Consider the following 24,359-nt stretch of genomic DNA (forward strand, 5'->3'; position numbering starts at 1 on the left):
AAGGCGCCGTTTCTGTTGATTGCGGGCGACGAGGACAAGTCGGCGCCGCTGGACGGCTGCAAGCACATCTTCGCCAACGTGTCGAGCCAGAACAAGCGATTCGAGGTGCTGTCGGGGGTGGGCCATTGGCATTGCATCGAGGCGAGCGACGAAGTGGGCAAGTTGATTGCCAATTTCGCCAAGACGGTGGCAGCAGCATAATATAGAGTAGAATATCCAAAATATCCAGTTTGTTAATCGCGAAGAAAACCATAGGCAGTAGATTACATGAATTATCACCTTGTCGAACCCTGAAAATCAACAGCAGTGAAAACACCCAGTATCTATCGATCTCTTTTAACAGTGGATAAAATCCATACACAGACACTCTCATATACCATGACCTAATACTATCTAACAAGAAATTTTTTTTAAAAAAAGACAATAATAACAACAAACTGGTATCATAATCTCTCCTAACCATATCACCCACTATTTCATTTAAGCTCCCCATTAACCTTCCCCTCAGCAGGCACCAGCTTCACATCATAGTTGAGCTCCAACCCAGCCTGCGGATCGTCCTTGCGGGGCACAAAGTCGACGATCAGCGAGTCCTTGACGGCAAACACCGAGTCGTTGGTGAGGTACGGGTCCTGGCGGTCGAAGATCTGCGTCGTGAGGGGCTTGTAGGCGTCGTGTGTGACCAGCAGGTGGATGTGCGCTGGACGGTAGGGGTGTCGGTCCATCAGTTCGAGGAGTTTGCCTGCAGGGCCTGCAGATCAACCTGTAAGCTGTCTGCACAGACACTATAAAACTGAGTATATTTGTAGATACCATCATTAGGAACCGGATACGGCGTCGGCCGCAGACAGTAGAAATAATATCTGCCCTCGTCATCCGTTCTGAATTTCCCCCGCAGGTTGTGCTCGACCTGGTTGGGGTCCTGCTGCTCGTACAGTCCGTTGGTCGAGGCCTGCCACACCTCGACGACGGCGCCGGGGACGGGCTTCTTGGTCTTGAAATCCAGCACGCGGCCGTGCATGAAGACCATCTCGCCGTCGTCGACGCCCGTCACGATGCTGTCGCCGTTGTTGCGGAAGGGCGTGTCGGCGCGGAAGAACGGGCCCAGGATGGCGGTTGCGGTAGGGGCGTCAGATTCGGAGACGACTTTGTAGGTGATTTCGTCGACGAGGCTGCGTCAGTCAGTCAGTCAGCTACCTCAGTCAGCTAGCTCAATTGAATACTCGACTGCACGTACGACTCCAACCCAATCACATCGCACAGCAGCTGGCCTTCATTCCGCTTCTCGTCGCTCATCTTGCCCGCCCAGTTGATCATCTGCACGCCCGCCATCCACTCGTCGACGGTGAGCTCGTTCTCGCGCGCAAAGTCGTGGATGTGCCGGATCAGGCTGGCCATGAGCTGGCGCATGCGGGGGGAGGTCTTGGGGCCCATGGCCTGGATGACGCGGTCGGTGAAGGTGGGATCGTATTTGGTCATTTTGTCTGTCGTTTACTCCGGATGTCTGATGGGTAGTAGTAGGTATGATGGATATGATGCTCTATAGATGCAGAGTGAACGAGCAGCAGACTATATATATCCTGAACACGACGTATCCATATACGGAGTACCTGATGACTGCTGTATATCTCTATCCAAAGCTGACAGCTATGCTAATCCTGGAACCCCGATTCGTCCTGAACCCAGACGCGGCCAATGGCTTGCTGCCGAGGCCAGAGATCCGAATAACCGGCCATAGTATCACAGAATGCAATTCCACGCGCCAGACAGAGCAGAGAGCATCGGATGCGGTACAGCATGTGCGTGGGCAACCCCGCTATCCGAAATGTGGGGAGCGCATCCATCGGATCGGATATGGGGAAGAGAATAGATTGAATGATAGGAATCGTAATTATTATTACTTGCGGAGTATTTCCTTCTCCGCACGGCTTAGCTAATGTCTGTCCCTATGTCCGCTCACCAATTCGAGTACGGGTTCCAGTATACTGAGTAGTCTGTACAAGGACAGAAATGTACGTCGATCATTCGATAATTCATGACTTGCCAGACAATAATTATTCTATCAGATATCTTATCTATTTGTCAGATTCTTAACCTAGACCTACTGCTAGCTCTAGCTAGCCACCTATCGATTGTCGATATGATCGTGCGAAGACCAACAGAAGCATCAGTAGACTAAATAAAATATTTTATTTTTTGCTATTTTCTCTATTTATTTCTCTTCCCCTTCGCTTCCCCCCTCATCTTCGGATTCTTCTTGCCCGCCAGCTCGGCCGGCAACTCCTGTACCACCCGGCCATTCTCCCACAGGATCCCCAACCCGACCTTGCGCTCGACCACCACATCAAAAAACTCCAGCGGGACGACCTTCTCCTTCGTCTCGGCCGACTCCTCGTCGTCGCCCCCAGCTCCTCTGGTCACGTCGATACCCTCGCTCAGAATCACCCCGTTCTCGCTGCGGTAGAACGGACACCCCGCCGCGAGCGCCTTCTTCAGGTCGATGTAGATCAGGATCTGCGCGTCCGACCGCATCCCCGAGATGACCGTCTGCTTCTGCTGCTGCGTCGGCCGGCCCTGGCGCCCGTTCGGCAGGACCTCGTCCAGCGACGGCCCCGTCGCGAAATGCACCTGCGTGCGCCCCATGGACTTGAGTCCCCCAGACGCCAGGATCAGCGGCCACGCGCCGTGATAGGTGCCGTGGACGACCGTGTCTGGCAGAGGCTGCGATAGCGGCGGATCGTCTTTCAGCGTCAGCTTCTCGAGAAACAGCGTCGTGTCGACGCTCTTCATGCTGTGGCCCTGCGTCGCGCGGATCAGGAAGTGCGACGGATCGGTATCCTTGACGGAGAGAGCGTGCGCCGTCGCATTCTCCTGTTTTTCCTCTGAACTCGCCGTCTGGGCGGCCTTCTCCTGCTGCTGTTGTTGCTGCTGCTGCTGATCAGCAGGCGGAACGTACAGCAGCGAAAAGCGCTTCTTGTCCGAGTTGGCGACGGCATCAAGGATCTCGGGGAACGTGACTTTGAGGGATTTGAGTTTTCTCCACGCGAGCTGGGGAAAAAATCAGCCTCAGAAGAGCAAAATAAAAAGGGAAGAGGAGGACATACCAAATCAGCAACATTGACATATCCCTCCGGGCTAATCTTCACCTTCTCCTTCTCCGCCGAATGCCGCAGGAGATTGGACATGGCCTTGGAGATGGCCACTTCCCGGGGGAGTTCTCTGCCTCTGCGGGCAGACATGTTTGCCAGGGAAAATCAGCGATGAATCTTTCTCTTCACTTTCCAGAACTGTTGTTTTGTTTTTTCTTTTTTCAAGCCAGCAAATTATTTGTTTATTCCCTTGCACAGAGCACAGAGACAATAAAAAAAAAATAAAAAGAAAGAAAGAAACTCGAATAAAGAAGAAGCTGAAGCAGACCCTGAATCCAAATATCTGACTGAAGATGGATCGATGGATCGATAGATCGGTAGATGGATAGATATTCACGTGCGCCGCAACCTTAAGTATAAATGACCTGCATGCACTAATAATTAATATTAGTACTGATTCACTCACTCACTCGTATTCAGACTTTTATTTAGATTAGATAGATAGACTCATAATGACTCACTCACTCACTCTATTTGTATATGTACTGAATGTCACCAGTAATTAGCGAGCAGGGTTAATTACCTAGTTAGCGTCTCTCAGCTAGACTCTGAATCGATTAATCATCCGAGTCTTTTCTTTCTTTCTCCCCCAGAGTGAAATAAAGTAAAGTAAAGTAAACTGAGAGTTCCTCTGGTTTAGTGGGGTCTGGCTTGTTGCTGCTCTGCAGACTGCAGATCTTTTAATATTTGGTGAATGATGATGGTGGGTCTTGGTTGTTAACAGTTTTACAGAGTAACTTTTTGGTGGCTCTGCTCTCTAATACGGGGGTTTGTGTTTCCGCTGTGGATGGCTGACATCATCCGCATAGCATAGTTAACACGATCTCTATCTATAGAATTTTATAGATACTACACTACACATCAACAAGACAAGCAGAGTTGGTTATTATACAGTTAATACAGACAGACATTTATATGCCTACAGTACAATTGTTTAGTCGCAACCATCTGGCAAGTTACTAAACTAATCCAGTTCGATACTCGTATCTTAATTATCATCTCTAGGAGTAATGTACAGTACACTATGATGGGTATATTACAACAATTCAAGACTGATGCACAAGCAGAATCTGCCTATCTATCACAGGCCTATCTATGCAGGCCTATCTATCGCAGATACAGCTGCACTCCGCCACCGGACACACCTGATGCCGCGCAAACCAGTCTCGCGCGTGATTGGCGTGGAACCCGTGGTTGCAATTGATACAAAAAACCACAAACCGCCGCGTCAGATCATCCTCGGTCGGCTTACGGTTCTCTTTCGAGTCTGCTGCCACGGCCGCCCGCGACATCGGGTCCGGTGACCCGAGCCACAACGAGCACACTCCACACCGAGGCATGTGCCGCTGGCATTTCGGACACACTGTCCCTGACATCGTTGCCGAACCCAGTGGATATCCCGGCGTGCTATGGACCACTTCTCCGCTCGACGTCGACGCGTCTTGCTGGTTCAACGGCCGCGTGCAGTAGTTGCAAGTCAGACTGACCTGCTGCGGAGGCGGCGATATCAGTCGCCGTCCGTCCCAGGTGACGGCGAATTTGCGGCATCCGACGTCGAATCGCGCCCGCTCCAGCTGCAGCTTCCACGAGTTGATCTGTCGGCGGTACGTCTCGCGCCATGCGCGGAACCGGGCTTTGCTGGCCTCGTCGTCAATGAACCGCGGAACGGTATGGCTCATCGCCAAAACCGGTGTCTGAACGTCGTTGAATTTGTTGATATATGACTGGAACAGGTCCAGCGCCGAGTGCCGCAGCCCCGTCAGAACAATCCCTTCAATATCCCCTTCACGAATCGCCTCTGCGGTTGTCTCCCTCAGATAGGCAGTGAGCGCCTCATCGGGCAGCCATCGCAAGGCAACCTCGACACGATACCTCAGCGGTAGTGTCGTCTCCTCCAGCACCGACTCCCAGTCGCCCTTGCTTACCAGCGCAAGGATCGCTCTGGCGTATGGGTCCGTCAGCTCTTTGGCGATCTCGGCACACGTTTCCTCCCAGTCGGAATCCGTGGTTTCGCCTTTCGTGGCCCCGGCAATGGCCATCGCCAGGAGTTTGTGAGCCTGTGTAGGCTCATTGTTGCGCAGAGCCAGGAAAGCCAGTTTGGCCTCGTCCTGGAACACAGCAAGGGCAGCTGCTTTGGTGTGCTGTCTTTCCGCGACAAGCTTCTTGACGAGCTCCTCCAGTTCGTCTTTAGACTCGATTGCACCGCATATCCGAAGACAGAGTAGGCGATGCTCTATGAAGTCGGTTTCACATCCTCGACTCTCGGGGATGTCAAGTTGCTGAACCAAGTCTTTGATAGTTTGATCAACGTCAATAGCATCCTTGTCGGCCGTGCCCTTTCGGCTTCGAAAGTTTGGCCCTAGCGAGATTAATCAGTACGAAACACAAGTAGACGGCCCATGTATTACATACCTAAATCATTATTCCAGATGTTGTACACACCGAGGTAATTCATATCAACATCATTGACAATCATCGAAGAGTTCGAAGCGGCATCCCGTGCGCCTATAATTGTTAGCTAAAGCCATATATATACGTATATAGGTCTGTCTGAGACCCACGTTTGACCCAGTCCCAAAATTCCTGTAAAGCAGGATCATCAGCGACAATCTGCTTATTTTTTTCGCAGTCAAAAAGGTAGCCCTCTTTGCAGCGAAACCGGTTCAGAGTCATCAACGTCAACGCATCTTGAGCCTTGAGAACCGTGCCTCGAGTGCCCAGCAAAAGGGCATGTTCCCTACTTTCACGGCTCGACAGGCAGTTGGTCTTCGTGCCATTCTGCTCCTCCGACTGCGCCCGCGGAGGAGACTGAGAGGACACACGGCTGCGTATATCCTGAACGACTTCGGATATGCTAGCGCCACCGGAGCGAGGATTCATTATCTGAAAATCACGGTCTCCATGAGGCCGTCCGCGCACCAGCACACTCTGCGATGACATCCGGACGTTCGGACACGGAGGCTGAACCGTGATTATCTCCACCTTCCTATTTCCCAGCAGAGTGATGGCGCTGGGTTCGTTGGAAGGACTCATGTTGAGAAAATCAAAAGAGACCACCCTCTCCGACTGCGGGCAGCCCCTGGTCGGGTGATTGAAAGGACTGTGGATGTCACGGACATTTTTCGTGTAGATCTGCTCCGGGTAATTGGCGGAAGATCCCTGGCCGAGCGTGGTATCCAGAGAATGGTTGTTTTCCGCCGATACGCATTCCTTGGCGATGTGATACGCCTTGAAATGGCCGGTATTGGACAGGACTCCCAGAAACCCTCTTTTGGTCCTCGAGAAGCGCAGGCTCCAGATCGAAGCCTTTGAGTCCAGGACGTTTCGGAGCTCCAAAGCCGGCCCAGACTGACCTGCCTCTGGGGTCCCGGAATTCGCAGCTGACGCGGTCAAGCGCAGCCCCATCCGACGATCCCAGATGCAGACCGTGGGCTCATTTGACGCGCAGGAGGCGATATAATTCTCATCCAGCCAGTCTATGGCCGTGTTATGGACACATTTGGTCGGGAACTGAAGAAACGCTTGACCGGAGCCCTCTAATCGATGTCAGACAGTCGCAAACTTGGGATTCCCACAAAGGAACAATATAGATAGGTAATAACTTACCCCTCAGGTCGTACAGCTTGAGGAACTGCCCCTTGACGCCCGCGACCAGCGTATCCGGCTGGTCTCTGAAGAACTTGATGCTAGTAATCGGCTCCGAGCTGGCGAGCTTCCTGAGCGGCTCCGACGCATGTCGATCGGCGGCCAGGCTCCCCCGAGTGTGTCTCACGGCCAGACGGTGGTGGACGTCCCAGATGTTGAGACAGAAGTCGTTGCGGACCTTGTCCAGGCCGCCGGCGAGCAGGCCGTGCGAGCTGAAGGCGACGGCATTGCAGTAGCGCTGGTTGCGAATGGGAAAGGACCAAGACTCGCTCGAGTCGCCGTCCATGCGCAGCAGGGTGACCTCGCCGGAGGACTGGCCCACGGCGATCAGGGACTCGTCGGCGGTAGACCAATCGAAGGCGCGAAAGCCAGGCACTTTATGATGGGTCGACAGCACCTCGTAGTCCAGGTTCCGGCCGTCGAAGGAGGTGACGCGGCACAGCCTGAAGGACCTGCCCGTCACGTCGACGTACAGGAAACGCTGCTCCCTGGCCGTGGAGGAGGGAGACCAGCGAATGGCGGTTTCCATGGCTGCTGGCAGGCTGCGAGATCATCAGCAGGGCAAGCGAGGGGCGAGATGTGTGATATTTGTCCACCGGAGCCAACCCGCATGCCTCATCAACATGACTGAGCATCACAAGAGGCCACGCTCGCGGGCGCGATACCGATCGAGCGTGTCTGCAGAAAGCAATTGCAGCGACTCTGGACTGCCCGATACGGCGATCACGCTGATGCCGCATGTCACATGTGATCTCGGCGCGGTGTCGGGCCGGCTGATGATCCGCGCGGACTTGTCCCGATTAGGCACGCGACAGATTTGATATCGAAACGCATTCAAAATCTACAATGGCAGGAATTGAAATGGATGAATGAATGAATGAATGACTGATCGAGACTTCTAACATTACTGCACATAGAACGGAGTACATAGAAATCGACACACCAAACCAGAACTACAGTACAGTACAAAGTGCGAAGACAGCAAAAAAAAAAAAGCGAACTTTACCAACATGGCTGGCTCCAGCCGCTTCCACCCCTACGACAAAGCAAAGAAACACATCAAACCCCGGGCGCACCCGGGCCCATCAGTCAACGAGCTCAAGAGACGGATCCGCGATGTCAAGCGCCTGCTCAACCACAAGGAGCTGCCGGCGGACGCGCGGATCGTCCAGGAACGGGCGCTGGCCGGGTACGAGAAGGAGCTGAAGGAGGAGCTGGAGCGGCGCAAACGGTCGGAGATGATCAAGAGGTATCATTTTGTTCGATTTCTGGGTGAGTCTGGACTTTATACAGCCGACGTCAATAATACCAATTCTTACGATTATTGATTTTTTGTTGTATACAGATCGCAAATCAGCAACCAAAGAACTCAAGCGCCTCCAGCGCCGACAGCGCGAGATGACCGAGTCCTCCAACCCCCCAGCTAACCCAGAGGCATTGGCACGGATAGCGGAGAAGATCCGCGAGGCCGAGATCAACGTCAACTACACGATCTACTACCCCCTGACGGAGAAATACGTCTCTTTATTCCCTCACGACAAGAAGAAACAGAAACAAGAACAACAACAACAACAACAACAACAACAACAACAACAACAACAACAACAACAACAACAGAAGAAAGAGTCTACAGACGGCGAGGGTGACAGCGACAGCGACAACAACAACAGTGTAAACGGTACTCCCGACGACGACCTCAACGCCCTCCTCCTAGCACCACACACCGACCCAAACTCCAAACCACCAATGTGGCGCGTCGTCGAGAAATGCATGAAGGAGAACACACTCGATCTTCTCCGTGAAGGGAAACTCAACATTGGCGTGGACGGGAAGCCCAAAAATCCTCCTCCTAATAATAATAATAACAACACCGCTGCAGAGCAGAATGCCAACGGAGGAAAGTCAGGATCGTCGAAGCAGAAATCGACATCGTCAACGACGACAAAGAACAAGAAAGACAAGCAGTCGTCCGATTCTACGCGGAAAAAGCGTGGTTCCCGGAATAATGACGACGATGACGATGACGATGAAAGTGATGGAGGGTTCTTCGAAGAATAGGAATAAAAACTCGATCATGTCATGCATGTACATTATTTTTCTTTTCTACTCTATTACTGAGATCCATACATACGCATACGCATACGCATACACATAGACACAGATGGCGGGGAAAAAAAGACTTACTACATATGAATACATGTAATTACTAGAGCATATCAATGATACCCAATCTGATCTGAATTGAATTGAATTGAATTGAATGAAGGTCATGATTTAGTTAAATTGATTCAAACGTCGACTTCAAGAAGTTTTCACTAAATAGTCAGGTAGCTAGTTTCTTCTACTGACTGATTGACATCATTCATTCATGTATTCATTTCATTCCATTTCATAACCGTGCTAATCTGTCTGTCTGATCTGCTGAGTAATAACAAGATGAACCTTACAAACTCCGAACTATTCTATCGAGATCCATAAGTGTAAAGGAAAGGAAAAAGGATAAGACCGATATCGACAAATTGAGTCAAATCAAATCAATCAACAGTCAATCAACAATCATTCCCTACCCGAAACTCCCCCCGCCTGCCTCCCTGCTAGGATGATCAACCGACAAATAACACTTTCCATAATAACAAAGTGGAGTTGCGCGTTTAACAAGCCAGTAAACTGTATCACCCCGTTGCGCCTTGCAGACGGCAACGCCGTGTAGTGTAAGTGCAAACCGTAGTTACTCCGACCAGAACAAAGGAAAGAAGAGAGAGAAATGAAATGTCAAAGAAAAGAGAGTAATGGAGTACTGTCTTCATGTAGTCATTCGTTCATGGGTGAATGTCATCTCGAACACGTGGACCTGCAATCTCCTGCCACCTGGCTCACCCTGATAGAATAACATCATGCAACCTCACTCAGCAGTTTATCAGGTAGCGTTCCCAGAGATGTCGATGGATCTTGCGCAGGTTGCGGCATTACATTACTATGCAACCGCCACTCCGCGCTCGTCGTCTTCTCCCCGCGAGTGGTGATATGATGCCTATGCCACCATCCTCCTCATCATCGTTGAACAGTCTCTCTGCCTCGCGTACGCGACGTCTCCGTCTTCTGGCTCCCGCGCCTGCCGCGCCAGCTTCCTCGGTGGCCATCATGTAATCCGCCCATTTACGATCCAGTCTGGCAGCTGCCGCAAGATCGCCACGCAGCACCCGCTTAGTGTGCTCATCCACCGTCATTTGCCAGCCATAGAAGCACTTGAGCTGGATGATCTCGTTGGGATACATTTGAACTGGCGCGGGCGGCGACGACGGCGAAGCATCACTGCTCGCAGACGAGGGCAGTGAAGCATCGCTGCGTTCACCAGTCTCCGTCACGGTGACCCGTGCGGAACCAGTCTTCAGGGACCGAGGCAGATAGGCGTTGCTCGAAAGAACTTCCCGGACACCGGCCCATGTGACGTTGATACAGTCGAATACCACCAGCCGCAGCCCGACTCGTGGCAATGAGGTCCCATATCCACGCTTGCGGACCCGAAAGCTGGCCTCCATGAGGGAAAGATCGGAGATGCGCGTGTTGTCCATATCGACCGACTTCAAACGCGGACAACTCTTCAGCACAGCCAGCATTCCTGGATCACCCAGGTTCTCGCAGTAGCTGACGTTGAGGTGTTCCAATCTCTCCGCACAGGGGGATTTGGCCAGCTCCACCAGAGTGTTGTTGGTAATCTTGTCGAGATCCTCGAGCTCAAGATGAGTCAATCTTGGAGTGGTGCGGACCACCTCGATGATAGAATTATCCGTGAGCTCCGTGCATTGGGAGAGCTGAAGGCCTTGGAGGTATGGGACGTTGTGGGCGAGACTTCTCACGCCGCCGTCGGTTAAGAGGGAGCATTGATGGAGGTCCAAGTGCTTGAATTTCCGCGGAGGGACGATGGGTCGATCCGTCAGGACGTCGATCTCGGGGTTGGTCCCATGAATGAGAACTTTCAAGCTCCGGTCGGTGACGTCCGTCCGATGCATGATCAGCCTCTCGAGGGTATTCCTCTTGAAGAGCGCTTCCATGAAGGCTTCGTCATCAAACCCGCGGATTTCACCAGCACGGAGGTCCGTCAACTCCGAACACGACTCGACAATGCGCTTCAGGCCCTTGGTATTAACATTGGAGCACCACGACACATTGAGGGTCTTGAGGTGCGGGCACGACTGGGCAATAATCTTCATGGCAGAGTTGCTCACACTGGACAGAGCGGAAATGTTGATATACTCCAGGCGTGGGTTTCGGAGCAGGAAGTAGTGAATCGCGGTTTTATCGATGCGACACCCTTCCAGAGAAAAGTTGACGACGTTGCGGCAGGCATCCGTGATCCGCTCGCCATCTGACAGCCATTTGTCCTTCAGCTGGACGCAGCCTCGGAGGTTGAGGTCCCGAATGAAAGGGCCACCCGAAGTGATAATCTTGACGAGGGCATCGCTTGAGATCTGGCTATAGAACTCCGACGTATCGATGCGAGACCACAGCTGCCCGTCAAAACACATCTTGTACCACTCCTTGGATACCACGGAGCACCGAACGATCTCCTTGGGAGTCAGGTAGCGGAAGATCTCCATCTTGATCTCATCGGGCATGTCTCGCCAGAAGTCAATCTTCCGTTTGACCGGCTGAAGGGCGGCGGCTGCTTCCTCACTGCCCATCTCATTGACCAATTCTGACGCTGGCTCGCCAGATTCCCGCTGCATGCCTCGAGAGGTAGGGCGCAGATCCGCCGGTAAGGGAACGGTCGCTTGAGAAGCATTGGGGAGAGCTCCGATGAGACGGATTCGAGCACTGCCTGGAGATGGAGCAGGCGAGACAGGGTCATTGGGATTGAGTCCTCCATAGAACTGAGAGGAGGAAGCACTGGGGTCACTCCAGCATGCGCCGTGGGCAGCCGGTGTCAAGGAGACGCAAGAAAGGGAAGCCTTGCCATCTCTCTGATAGCCTACCGAGTATGATCTCGTCCGTCGGACCAAAGTTGGGCTTGAAGACATGCGTTGCAGGCTCTGCAACAACCTCTGGCGCCCCTTCACTTTCGGAGGCTGCTCCAAAGGAATCTGTCCCGTCGACGTCGTCGGACTGGGCGGGGAGGCCGTCCCGGGACTCTCCACTACCTCATCCGTTGTGGAAGTCATGATGGTCCTGTGAGGGTTGTCACAGGATTGTCGATGTGAATTCTGGGGGATTGAACCAAGTGGAACTACCACCGTCTGGCAACAATCAACCGCCCAGGCCCGAGACACAATAGATGGAAAGGCTCAGGATCTACAGAGTAGAAAATAACAGGCAAACAGAAGCTTGGGCCAAATGGACAATGCCTTGAGATGTCGTACCGGAAGCGAGACCGCAATTCCGGGGCCTCCGTCTAGTAGAAGGTCATGACCGGGATATGTGAGGCTATCCACAGACGACGTCGACAAGACGAGACACGGCGGGGTTCCCTCTCCGTCCGGGAGAGGTGTGGAGGGAGAAATTAATCCGGCGTGAGGCCGAGAAATATACCAGAGAGAGAGACTGCGGCCAGAGTGTATGGGAGAGGGGCAGAACAAGACGGTCCTGAGAGGTAAGACGCAGTGGGCTGAGTGACGGTGACTGATTTGCAGGCCGGAGAAGGGGTGGTTGGCTCAGGCCTTGCCTGGACCATGGACCGGGAATAGGAACAAAGCGGTACCAGGGAGCTGATAGGAGGTAACGTCAGTCAGGCATCACAGTCATCCAGACGAGGGCAAGGGAGAATTGCGATAAGACAGAGACGCAATTCACGACGAAGATGGCGGGAGAGGAAATCTCCAGACCAGGTGGACAGGCGGGAGAGAGATAACGAGGGCGATCGGCGTCCAAGGGCAGAGCTGATGGAAAAATGGCAGGGGGGAAGGGAGGGGAGGGACAGACAACGAGGTACCGGCTACGTACCAGGAACTGAGTTAAGCAGCCCACTCACCACCCATCGCAGGGTCAGACAGAGACTCAAGAGGACAGAGTCGAGCTGTCGAGTTTGGGAGGGCGACTGGGAGAGGGGAGCGCAGACGCCAGCCAATGCGGATGGACGGCGGTGGGGACGCGGAGGCCGGAGGCAAACAGGCTGCTGGCGCTGGAGAGACAGACGACGATGGCAAATCTGTGATGCTGATGCAAATCGAGCCGGATACAGCTGGATCAGCCGGTGGAGAGCAGCAGTAGAGGCAGCATTTGACTGGGGGGGTCTCAGCGTGGCGGCTGCTTCCCCGCCGGCGAGCTGCCAGGTTATCTTGGGATAGACTTATCGATTAGCGATAACCAATGCGCTAGCCGCAGCGGTGGAATCCACTAGAGCGTGAATGAGAGCTGTCAGGCGGCGGCCAGAGCAGCGGTGGAGCCGACACGCAGCGCGATGGCCAAGGATTGACACGCGAGCACAGCGCCTGAGCTGGTCATCCGTACTGTACAGGATGTGACAATTATTGCTGCCATGGGCCTCAGCAGGCACGTCAGGCTGTCTGCCCTGCAGTGTCACGGGTAGCCACTGCACTCTGGCGCTGTGGCTCGATGGCACCACCCCCCGCCAACCGGAGGGGTCCTCGCCAGACTCCTCTCAGTCAGCTGCTCAACGCCCTCCTGCAAGGGGCCTTCGTCGACTTTTCTTTTCTTTACTCCCTTCCCCCCCTCTCGTTTACGCAAACCAATTGGTTTGCTGCAAAGTAACCATGGTCAACGATGCTATCCCTGAAAATGCAGATTTTTTTTTTTGTTTCGTACATACACGAATTAACTAAGGCTAACCGCTCCAAAGACAAGAACGCAGAAACAGAACAAGGGAAAAGCTAATGGGTATCTTGCATCCATGCTTCTATCCAACAAATCAACATCCCGTCTTCTCTCTCTTTTTCTTTGTTGGGGTCTCATGCTCGCGCGCTCTCGGCTGCTGATCACATCTTCCGAGTCGACAATCGAAATCGAGAAGAAAAGGAGCGTGGTTGCAGACAGGATCAACGAGGCGGAAGAATGGACAGAATATCGCATGGTCCAACGTCGGTCATCGCCAGGAATCGAACAAACCGCAATGTCTCTCTATTCATGAATCCATGGCTGCCATCATTTCAGGGAACAGGTAATCTCAAACTCTCACCGAAGTAATATATAGAATCAAAGCATATGCGATAAAAAAAAAAGAGCGGGGCAAAAAGAAAAAAACACAACTGCGAATGGTCTTCTCGGTTGACATTTCATTGCACATGATAGGGGTATCGTGCCACGGTCCATGGATCGTAGAACATGTCGTGAGGCGTGATTCCAGTGAGATAAAAAGAATATCGATCGTACGCACTATTCCAGTGGTGGGTTTAGTAAACCAGCACGTTCCGGGTGTCGAGAGAATAGAAAGCTCAGGATGCCGTCATCCAAGGGTGTTCCATAACTTCTGTGATCGTCAGTCGATTGTCGACATCGCGGTCAAGCATTTTCCGGATCAGGTCGATGCAATCTTCGGAAAAGGGAAGGAAGGGCACACGCAGCGGATGGTCGAGAATCTCATCGACGTTGTAGAACGGGTTCTCTTTGTAGACGATGGTGTAAAGCAGAATTCCAAGCGCCCACACATCTTGTTCCTTGCCGCGGTAGGATTTGCCCTGAAGAACTTCGGGTGCAGCGTAGTCTGGAAGGAGAGGTCAGCTTTCTTCATTCCTGGAAAATGAACAGAACGGCTAGCTTACCAATCGTGCCGACAAAGACGTCAAAGGGGCCATTCTTGATGTAGGCCGCGCTGCCAAAGTCGATCAGTTTGATCCGGCCTTGTCCGTCCAAGATCACATTCTCATCCTTGATATCGCGGTGCACGACCAATGCCTTGGTATGAAGATGGTGGATCGCATCGACCACCTGTCTGAATATGTTTCGGCACTCGGCTTCATCCATATTCGCCCTCAGCTCGATGTAGTCAAACAAATCCATCCCGGGGAGGCCATGAGGCACCATCTCGATGTAATAGTTGACCTCATCTTCGAAAAACCCTTCCATTTCAACGATGTTCGGGTGCTTGAGCCCGTCCCGACGGAGGTAATCAAGGACGTGGATCTCCAAGGGGACAGTGCCCAACCGACGATCGCGTGTCCACGTATCCACGAGAATCTTCTTCTTGGTTACATACTTCAGCACCACCTTCTTGGACGGATCATTCTTCAATCGGGCCAGCTTCACTTGGCCGTAGGCGCCTTGGCCCATCTCTTCCAGAATGACATAGTCGGAGATGCTTCTCTTCTTAGGTGTTTCCTCAACGGGTGGTGATCGCTTCGCTTCCGTAACTGCTTGGTCTACCTGATCCGACAGTGGCGTTGACGCGGCTTCATTGAGTTTTTCGCTCAGGAGGGACATTGAGGCGCTGTTATCCAAAGACGGAGTATTCGAATGGGATGGTAGAGACGGAAGAGGTGGTGGTGTTCTCTGTCCAGTCCGGGGTTGAGCATTAGGCGTAGAGGGCCTTGCTGCCGAGCCGTCTACAGAGAAAGCTCCCTGATGAGGCGCGTGGATCTGCTTCGAATAGGTGATCCATAGGGCGTAAACGACCTCGGTGACAGCTACAGTGTCACCATCATCTTCGTCGTCATCATCGTCGTCGTCGCCGCCATCGTCCTCGCCATTGTCGGATGCTTTCTGTCGCTCAGCGTCGCGGGCTTGACTGTCTGGGAAAACGCTCTCGCTTTTGATGATCCGCATCTGAACATCCACGGAGATCTGGGATCCGTCACGATGTTTCGCGGGAATGCCGGTCGGCTCCAAGAATATCGAGGCCGCATTAGCCTTGTTTTCGCGAAGAATCGAAAGAGCCCGAGCCCGACGGAAGCTATGCTCAGGTATGACCATCCCATCGACCAGAGCTACTTTGTCTTCCTCTGTTAGGGTGCGTAAGAAGACCTCGAAACCAGGGATAAGCTCTGAAATGTGGTGGCCCTCGGGACGTTCTTGGCCAAAGAGAGCGGCAGAGAAAACCGAATTCGAGCTGATAATATTCAGCGTGGACGATGAAAGCACCATCATTCCAGCAACATGTGGAAAGCTAGAAACCCGTAATGAGCGAGTTCCATCAGCACCCTTGGTGACGGTCGTGGGGATGCAATGTCCCCCAGCAGTGCGGGCGGCAAAGTATTTGAGTTCGGTGATCTTCGTTATGCCGTTTTCTGTCCGATCTTCCACACAGTCCTTCGGCAACTGAGGGAGAAGTTCTGTAATCGACATACCCGGCTTGACCAGGTCGTGACCCCAGATTCTATCCGTATCACCTTTGGCGTCGAGGACGCGTCCCGTTTCATCATAGTCTATATATGCCACGTTTTCTGTGATCTCCTCAAGGACCCAGATCAATCCTCCGCGTTTCTCCATGACCCACAGACTGGCAGAGCCCTTGGAACCGTTGCGTTTTTGAATGGGCACAACATCGCCACAGAGGAGAACTCCACGAGATTTAGTCGCAGAATGATTTGGTTTTCTCGGGTTTCGTGTACTAGAGCCGAACCCATCGTCAGTCTGGGCTCGTCGGACTGCCTTTCGGCGTGAAGATGGTTTGCTCAATAGCTGTGCCGTCACCCCGTTACCCGTTCCCATCGACTTCGGATTAACAGGACTGAATCGCGGCTTTCCAGAATTTGGGAATTTCGCGGTAGCATCCGTACTGGGATCCTGCAGCTTGGCTTCAAGCCACTGTCGGCGCTCTTCCTGTACAACCTCCAGTATGCTCAGTTTCCGCACTTCAGCCTGCGTGACCCCAAACACAAGACAGGCGAGGTCGTTGGCCGCCAGAATAGTCCAGGGCGCTTCGGATTCCGTCCTGAAGACCGCCTGAGAGACTGGGGTCCATTTGCTACTATGAGCGTGCACCATAGGACCCGCAACACCCAACCCCAGAGCCGAAATGGCTGGAGGAGAGAAAGGATCTCCGGTTGCGTATGGTTGCGCCAAGGTCTCTATCAGCCTGCTCTGCAGGGATAGAGTGCTCAAATCCGTGTATGTGCGCTTCAGGCTAGGACGTCTCGATGATAGATCTGACTTGTCTCTTTTTCGAGAAACTATCTGATCGTCTGGTGTTGGGCTGAGGAAATGAGAATCATCTATAGCTGACTCACGTTCCCCTGAGTTATCAGGCATTAAACGTTGATCCCCGCGGGTGGCGATGGTCGACCCACGGAACGACTTTTCAAAGATGTTGTCGGCTTCGACCTCTGCAGGCCCAGTAAGAGGCCCGCGGGAGGCTCCAACTTGGCGGCCTGGGCTATCCTTATCCAAGACGTTTGCCTTAGACAACAAGTCAACCATACTTTGGATTTCGGTATCACCACTTATGCGAGCCTGCGCATTCACGATGCCAGGGCTGCTCGCAGCCCATCCCAACCGATCCTTCATGAAATCGATCGATCTCTTCAGAATGTTTTGTCGAGTTTGAAGTAACTCTTCTGATTGCTGTGCGAAAGAGAACGAGTGTAGCGACTCGGACGGAAACCGGTGAAGGTCTTCGAAGGCAGGGAAAGGTGATCCCGAAGGGAAGTAGACTGAAGCGGCTCGTGATGAGGCGCTGGAGCGTGAAGGGGAATTCGGCATATTAGAGGGAGCAAGAGATGACGTGGAAGGGTTTGGAAGTGTGAAGACTCGGGACAAGGGCTGTTGGCGTATGCGATCTAGTCCGGATGGCCCAAGGCCAGGATCGTGCTCGAGAAGAGGAGATCTGACGGCGATGTAGGAGTCAGCAAGTTACTCATTTTTTTTAGAGCCAAGCTGTCATACCTTGGGAAGTGTTCATAGTCAGAGAAAGATGACCCATCCGTGGACAGCCTCATCTGGTTCTGCTCTTCCGTGGAAGGGACGGAGAGATTTCCCGCGCTCTTGTTCTTTGAAGCCCATGATGTTTGGTCCGGTGAGGCCGAGAAAGGCCCCAATGGGGGCGACGAGAGAGGGCTGAGATCTCCTGTTCCCTGAACGTTAGCTAGAATTTCTTCCCGCAGTCCTCTGTCGCGATAAGCGCTGCGTTATGGAATGCTAAGAAAGGTCTCATTCCAATCATTGGTCCCGATCCTCTCCTATCTTATCGCGCGAAGACAGACAGAGATTGGGGAACGAAGCCCGCCCCGAAATCTGTGCATAGATGGCATTTGACGGGAAGAGCTCTTTCAAGTTCCCCTGATCTTCATGTCTGCCAAGCGCTTCTGACTCAACGACAAAAACCCTTTTGCTAGGGGGATAACGGGCGTCCCAAACAAAATTCGTTGTGCTAGGGCTGAAAGCAAAAGAAAAGTATGTCCACTGACCATCGTTGTCCTTCGCACGTCCTGTCATTCTTGTCGGACGAAGGTAAAATAAGCGGCCGGCGGAAGACGAACCGGAGGAGAGCTCGAGGCAGAGCTGGTTCTAGGCTTGCAGAAGAGGCTCTAAGACGGACATGAGACAACGAGGATCGATCGATCGATTTAACCACGGCGAAGATACGTCGTGAAACGGCGTCTGGCTCTATTGTCGTTCGAGGAACTGGCGAGGGCCACCAGACAAGGGACGACAAGTCACCGGTCTGGTCACTCGTCCCGAATGGGAGTAGTCACGGGTTGCTGAGCGAAGCGGGCAGCTGCCTCTGGCTGTCTCGTCAGAGAAAACAGGGCATCGCGGACGGTCCTGTGACTCGCAACGAGGGTTCGATTCGATCAATGTGGCGATATTCCAGGTCGTGGAGGGGCGAAGAGCGCCAAGCGTCACAAATCCGTGGGCGGTGATGGTTTTCTTCACGGCCGGGATGGTCGGATGGAGGTAACGACAGGAGCAATCACGGACGAGAGACGCTTTGGGGCCACAGGGCAGAAATATGGGATTCTTAGGATTGGACGATGAGTTGTAGGGTAGAATTGCAATAGTGTTCTTCCGGCAGTGATGTAATTTGACGGTCGCCGGGCAGAAACACGGAGTCGACTCTATGGCAGATTACCGTTGGAGCGTTTGGTTAGGCGGAGAGTTCACGCTTGACCCTTTGCGGGCCACAGTACGTCCACTGTTGTTGGGCTTTGCTGCTTCTAAGGGGCGTTGTTCGGGGCTTCCTGGCTCCTGCTGCAGCCTGCTCTGTGGCCGGAGGGGTGGGAGTTGACGAACACTTTTTTCAGCGCGCAGTGGCTTTATTACTAGGGGACGCAGTGTGGCACATGCTGCGACTTCGCTCTGTTGGTGAGTGGAACGCGGTTAGATCGGCCACACCATTGCCCGCCGGTCGCCCTTGGCTGCTGACGCCGCAACGCCTAAGCTTGAGACACGCTTACGAGTGACGACGATCAGTTGATGCTGATTGACAGCAGCAGTAATCACTGGGTTCGGCTTGGAGATGTTCTGCAGGTTGCAGCACAGATGGCTGGAGGGCTGCGGAGACAGTAGGTATATAGTTACATATGTCACTAAGCATCGCGTGCATCGTCTCGATTTGAATTTCCATCTAGGTAGTCGGTCTTCAGCAGAATTTACAAAAGTGTACAACGATGCTTCCCTCTTGCTGAACACCTTGAGCTCAACCAGCGCCCGGGTAACGTCAGCTCCTCGCGGAGATTCCACGCCATCGCTTCAAGGAAGAGCAATGCTAGGAAACAACGATCCCGAGGCCAGATGGGGCGGATCCACAGGCCAAGTCAAAAACGAACGCGCACCCCACGGCCTGCGACAGCAACTGGACGAAGTGATGAGGTTATAGACCGTTGGACGTGTCTCCGGATCTGGAAACAGCGATCTGTGCGTTCTCGGGGACCCAACTTCAAGTAGTAACTATCTAGGACACAGCACTACGAAGGGCCGATTGATTCAAGCAAGTCTTTGTTCTCTACCCAGCTATATGCAACAAACGAAAACGGCCTAGAGACGGCCCATACGACAAACGGCGGTAGTTAGCTGCTACCACCACGCAAACTGCTCAAAGCCAGGCCATCATCCTCCCCAGTAGAACGTTTACGGCTTTCATTTCGACCATCGCCAAAAAGGGGACTTTGTTTCGATCGGGCATCGCCATGCCTACTTTGATCTGGAGGCAGGGAGGCAGAACTGATAAAACTGGACCGATTCGCGTTGTCGCCAAGCATCCAAGAGAATTCGGATTCCGCCAGGGATGGGCGTACTGCCGGTCGGTGGGGAACTGGAACAACAGTTTGGGGTTTGGAAGTCGCAGCGATTCCGTGTTCACGGATTGTACGGTCTTCTGGCGTTGGGGATGGAGCTGCAGCCATCTTTGTGGCTTTGCTGTCTGCCAATGGCGCTTCCACCTCTTGCTTCTCCTCTCGCCTCTCCCCTTGCTGCAAGACTTCTGTTTGGCCATCAATCGATTCAGTATCCTTGGTTGACTCGGCAGGCGACGATGTTGGCGGGCTGTCAAGGCTTGTCTGGACAGATTGGACCCTCTCGTATGCCCGATTGAGCGCTTCACTAGCCTTGGAGTCAAGATTCCCGGCACTTTCCTTTACCAGGCGTAATCCCGACAATGCATCTTTTAGCATTTCAGCTAGTCTCTTGTCACGTTTTTCAAGCAATACTGCTTTTTTGGCCAGATCAACAGGATCGGAGACTTTTACCGGCGCGGGTTTTGGAGAGCCAAAGCGAGGGCTGCTATATCGAGTCCGCGATGTTGCTGGACTCCCTGAATCTGAGTAAATCATATTCCGCCTCGCCTCAGTTACCGCTCCGCGGACAGCCTTTGCAACGCCCCATGCCTCCGTTCGACGTTGCAGGCCTTCTGAGACATCCTGGAATAGGGCTTCCAGGCTTTTGTGATTACTCCGTGCAGGTGATCGACCAGGAGAGCTGTCCTCACTTGCATTCCTTGACCTTCCCGGCAGAGACTTCGCATGTTGGAACGGCACCTTTGCAAGCTCAGGCGGCCGCCCTGAGTATTTTGAGATAAGGAAGGCACCTCGTGCGGGACTCAAGTTCTGTTCAAGATATAACCCATCTTGAACTAGAGTCTGTGGCCCGTGAGGATGGGGAGAAGGATAGCGTAGTAGTAACGCCAATGCTGAGGAGTAATCTGCCTCCAAGACTGCAAGGTACAATTAGCGATTGGCTTCTGCCTGACACACTTGACGCTGCACTCACGCTGCCACCGAATGCGAAGGAGCATTGCAACACATATATAGTCAATCAGGTCCAGCCGCAGGCCATCTGCGAAAAGAAGGTCCCAGATAAGAAGGACATCCTCGAAGGGAAATTCCCGACCAAATAGCAGGCGTATCCAGCGGCTGAAGAAAGTCAGCGTGGGTTCAAGCACAGCAGTTGGACAGTAACCCACGTGAGGAAGATCTGTGGTAGGATCTCGATTGCATGCAAGTGAGTCGCCAGCTCACGATCCGCAGCCATCAACAGCTCGTCGTGGATGTGCTGGCAGCGGTTCACAATGGGAGCGACGTCGGTTTGACCCGTAAAAGTCTTTTGATCACTGTGTTCATAGTAGGTTCGAGCGATCTGCATGATGCAGCAGAATAAGCTGAAAGAGTCGTGCTCGATATACCTGGCATCGAGCAGCTGCAACATTAGATCGTCGTATTTGTCATCTGCACCGGCTTTCTCGATAGAGGTTCTATCAATCGCGTCTCGTTCCACCACCCATAGAACAGGGGCCAACAGCTCGTGCATTCCCTGCCTGTATCCCAGATCCGGGTTGAGTTTCGAGTAGATGAACAAGATGTCCAGCATCATCGACTTGGTCGACGGCTCGCGGAAGAAATAGTTCTCCTGTAAACATCGTTCCACATCCTGAAAGATTTCCGCTCTTATCGCTTCATCGCGTCGGAGGGCTTGCCAGGGTGACTGTCCACAGACTCGCAGTCAGAATTGCAGTGACCCTCCGGGCTAATAATATGACAGATGCGGTATACCTCCTCGTCCTCGGCCAACGGGTCGATCGCGGACTGCAGGTCATCCGGATGTTGGATGTACTTCAGGAAGTGCTCTCGAAGCGCTGAGTAGGCACTTCGCGAATCGGATATCCGTGGCAGCCATGCCGACCGGTCGAGGCCATCACAGAGTAAGAAAGCCTGACCATCAATCAATCCGTGAGACCCGAACTTGTAGAAATTGGTCAAAAGAAAAATATATACAGACCTTCCAGCAGACCGATCTCAAGCCTTCATCGCACGGATTGCCCTGTTCTTCGGACTTCAGGGCTCGTTTGAGGTCGCTTGCTGATTCGCCGTAACTAAAGAGCGTGTCCCATTTCCGTCTGGAGAAACAAAACGAAACGAAATATTAGTCTTTGAAACGCGCAGCAAAATTCCGCTGTGAAAAGGACCGACCTGGCTTCTTCAATAGTTTTCATGGCATCATAAATGCGCGAAAAGCGACAGCCAAGCGACAAGTCCCAGTCAAGTTGATATCTATCAGAGGATGTAGGGGCGCCAGATCTGGAAGTCGGGGTGATAACAAATGACGCGTGACCCATGCTAAGTTGGTGGCGGGGTACTCCGGTTGATAATTTTAGGTACAGAGTATGGAGTAGTAAGAGTCATTGAAAGTAGAATTTTATAAATCCTACTTCCATAAATATATACTAGTATTTCTATGGTAAATTACAGTCAGAGTAAATATAATTGCCAAAATACAGTGAAGAAATAGCATTAAAGTGTACTGTATGTACTGTACAGTCACATGACGCACGCAGTATGATTGGCTCTCTTCCTTCAAGCCCCCCGAGCGCTCGGAACGTTTAACATCCACGGGATTTGCAGCAAGGTTCCAATGTCTGTCTTCTGTACATGCGCTGTACGGCGGGGAAAGCATGGCAGACGGCCGCAGTCCCAATATAATGTCGCCAATATCATATTATGTCGCCATTTACATCTAGATTTGTCCTCCTCATGATCTCTAGAGACTCTGTGAGCTTTCTTCATCCATCATGTCTGCGGATCTGCTGGCTGAGTTTGGAACCGGTGTGACTTCATCATCGTCCCGGGCAAGCAATAATAATCATAATAACAATAACAATAATAGATCATCACAGCAACAGCAACAACAACACGCCAAGTCGGCATTTCCTGATCTTGGTCTTGAGTCCTTTGGGCCTGTCGCGTCCACAACGAACCCCTCGTATAATCATGGCCCGGTGAGAACCAGTGGCGGTGCAGGAGGAGGAGGTTTATGGCGTCGCGACGATCAAGGAGCAGAGGTGTTATTTGATGCATCCACGGAGGACGTCCCTACTGGAGACGACGATGACGACTGGGGAGAGTTCGAGTCTGCGGATCCCGTTGCTGATAAGAAGTTGGTCGATGTAGAGGTGGATGATGAGCCAAATCCAAAAATTCCACCCGCGTCGACGCACAGCACCAGTTCAAAGCCGATTAATACTTCCCAAACTTCTGCTTTACTAGACCTACTTTCGCTGGATGATACTCCTTCATCCACCAACAAGGCTCCAGCTACGTCGGCTCCCCAAAGCCAAGCGCCTGCGCAAACTAGTTCTACGGCATCTTTCAGAGATCCTATCCTTCAACAACGGAACACATCGACCAAATCATCAGATGACCAATTTGATGACGATTGGGGAGACTTTGTTGACGGCTTTGAAGAGAGTCGTCCAGCCGCGCCTGGACCGGCAGGAACCGTCAAGGCGAATCCTCCAAGTCTTACTCGGCCAAGTCAAGTAAGGCACACCGTGGAGTCGGCGAGCAAACCTAACAATCAGAGCTCAAAGCCTGAAGTACGACCGACAAATATCCCTCCGCCATCTATTCTACTCCAGCTGTTCCCGTCAATCTTTGAGGAATTCCGCGAAGGAGGATACAAAGCTAAGCATGATCCTGGATCTACCGCCTCGGATTTCGCACCCCGTCTGGCGTCCACCCTGAAAGTCGCGGCCCGCATTATTGCTGGTCGTGCATTGCGGTGGAAGAGAGATACGATATTGAGCCAGAGCACCAAGATTGGCCCTTCCCGGTCCGGGAAAGCAGGCGGAATGAAGCTGAGTTCAGTCAGTAAAAGCGAAAGCGTTAAGGAGGAGCAGGAGGCTGTCGGGGTTATCGAAGCCTGGCGTCGCCACGCCGCCTTTTTCAACTCAGCAATCTTGTCATCGGGCGGGCGTCCCGTACCTGTCGTTACCGACAGGATCCGAATCGAGACTGCGGGTCCGAGCCAGGGAGCTCTGACGGCGCCTCACGCATGTGCTCTCTGCGGATTGAAGCGCGATGAACGGCTTCCCAAGATCGACGAGAATGTCGAGGACAGCTTTGGGGAGTGGTGGACTGAGCACTGGGGCCATACGGATTGCAAGCGCTTCTGGGATGAAAATTCGAAACGTCTGCAACGACGATGATCTTCTTCAGAACATAGCATTAACGATTGCAAGTGTATATAAAACAGTCATAGAAGCATTGGCATTGTACAGGTTTACCTCATGCCATTGCCGTAAGTAAAATAATGTACATATAGTCAGATCGAAGTACTTCTCCTCTCCGATCACACATAGATAAGATCGGAGAATGTGGGGTGTGCCTCAGGAAGCGGCAGGAACTTCCCTCTTTATTCAACCTCGGCGACTGAGGTCGACTTTTTGCCCCTCGGGTTCTGCTCCGCCCT

At 52.6% G+C, this 24,359-nt stretch overlaps 8 protein-coding genes across 8 annotated transcripts; 2 read left to right on the forward strand and 6 right to left on the reverse strand.

Annotated features, from left to right (window-relative positions):
* Positions 1–476: 476 nt before the first annotated feature.
* T310_9761 (linoleate 8R-lipoxygenase) lies at positions 477–1,479 on the reverse strand (the record flags this gene model as incomplete). The annotated part of the gene is made up of 3 exons (XM_013467801.1): positions 477–751; positions 814–1,172; positions 1,238–1,479. The coding sequence occupies 3 exons, from the start codon at positions 1,477–1,479 to the stop codon at positions 477–479; spliced, it is 876 nt and encodes a 291-aa protein (XP_013323255.1).
* A 729-nt stretch (positions 1,480–2,208) lies between these two features.
* Positions 2,209–3,239, reverse strand: T310_9762 (tRNA splicing 2' phosphotransferase 1; the record flags this gene model as incomplete). Its single annotated transcript, XM_013467802.1, has 2 exons — positions 2,209–3,048; positions 3,105–3,239. 2 exons carry the CDS (start codon positions 3,237–3,239, stop codon positions 2,209–2,211), a joined length of 975 nt encoding a protein of 324 aa, XP_013323256.1.
* Positions 3,240–3,946: 707 nt separating this feature from the next.
* Positions 3,947–7,323, reverse strand: T310_9763 (uncharacterized protein; the record flags this gene model as incomplete). Its single annotated transcript, XM_013467803.1, has 5 exons — positions 3,947–3,979; positions 4,295–5,508; positions 5,562–5,654; positions 5,711–6,685; positions 6,756–7,323. The coding sequence occupies 5 exons, from the start codon at positions 7,321–7,323 to the stop codon at positions 3,947–3,949; spliced, it is 2,883 nt and encodes a 960-aa protein (XP_013323257.1).
* A 481-nt stretch (positions 7,324–7,804) lies between these two features.
* On the forward strand, positions 7,805–8,852 carry T310_9764 (rRNA-processing protein efg1; the record flags this gene model as incomplete). Its single annotated transcript, XM_013467804.1, has 2 exons — positions 7,805–8,066; positions 8,140–8,852. 2 exons carry the CDS (start codon positions 7,805–7,807, stop codon positions 8,850–8,852), a joined length of 975 nt encoding a protein of 324 aa, XP_013323258.1.
* A 908-nt stretch (positions 8,853–9,760) lies between these two features.
* T310_9765 (F-box domain protein) lies at positions 9,761–11,953 on the reverse strand (the record flags this gene model as incomplete). Its single annotated transcript, XM_013467805.1, has 1 exon — positions 9,761–11,953. The coding sequence occupies one exon, from the start codon at positions 11,951–11,953 to the stop codon at positions 9,761–9,763; it is 2,193 nt and encodes a 730-aa protein (XP_013323259.1).
* A 2,226-nt stretch (positions 11,954–14,179) lies between these two features.
* Positions 14,180–18,113, reverse strand: T310_9766 (Serine/threonine protein kinase; the record flags this gene model as incomplete). Its single annotated transcript, XM_013467806.1, has 4 exons — positions 14,180–14,448; positions 14,507–17,505; positions 17,565–17,763; positions 17,882–18,113. The coding sequence occupies 4 exons, from the start codon at positions 18,111–18,113 to the stop codon at positions 14,180–14,182; spliced, it is 3,699 nt and encodes a 1,232-aa protein (XP_013323260.1).
* Positions 18,114–19,687: 1,574 nt separating this feature from the next.
* Positions 19,688–22,227, reverse strand: T310_9767 (TBC domain protein; the record flags this gene model as incomplete). The annotated part of the gene is made up of 6 exons (XM_013467807.1): positions 19,688–20,829; positions 20,886–21,028; positions 21,079–21,521; positions 21,665–21,853; positions 21,891–21,984; positions 22,082–22,227. 6 exons carry the CDS (start codon positions 22,225–22,227, stop codon positions 19,688–19,690), a joined length of 2,157 nt encoding a protein of 718 aa, XP_013323261.1.
* A 453-nt stretch (positions 22,228–22,680) lies between these two features.
* On the forward strand, positions 22,681–24,096 carry T310_9768 (uncharacterized protein; the record flags this gene model as incomplete). Its single annotated transcript, XM_013467808.1, has 1 exon — positions 22,681–24,096. The coding sequence occupies one exon, from the start codon at positions 22,681–22,683 to the stop codon at positions 24,094–24,096; it is 1,416 nt and encodes a 471-aa protein (XP_013323262.1).
* Positions 24,097–24,359: the final 263 nt, after the last annotated feature.

The sequence above is a fragment of the Rasamsonia emersonii genome, assembly GCF_000968595.1.
Source record: "Rasamsonia emersonii CBS 393.64 chromosome Unknown ctg1118621762206, whole genome shotgun sequence".
Classification (NCBI taxonomy): domain Eukaryota; kingdom Fungi; phylum Ascomycota; class Eurotiomycetes; order Eurotiales; family Trichocomaceae; genus Rasamsonia; species Rasamsonia emersonii.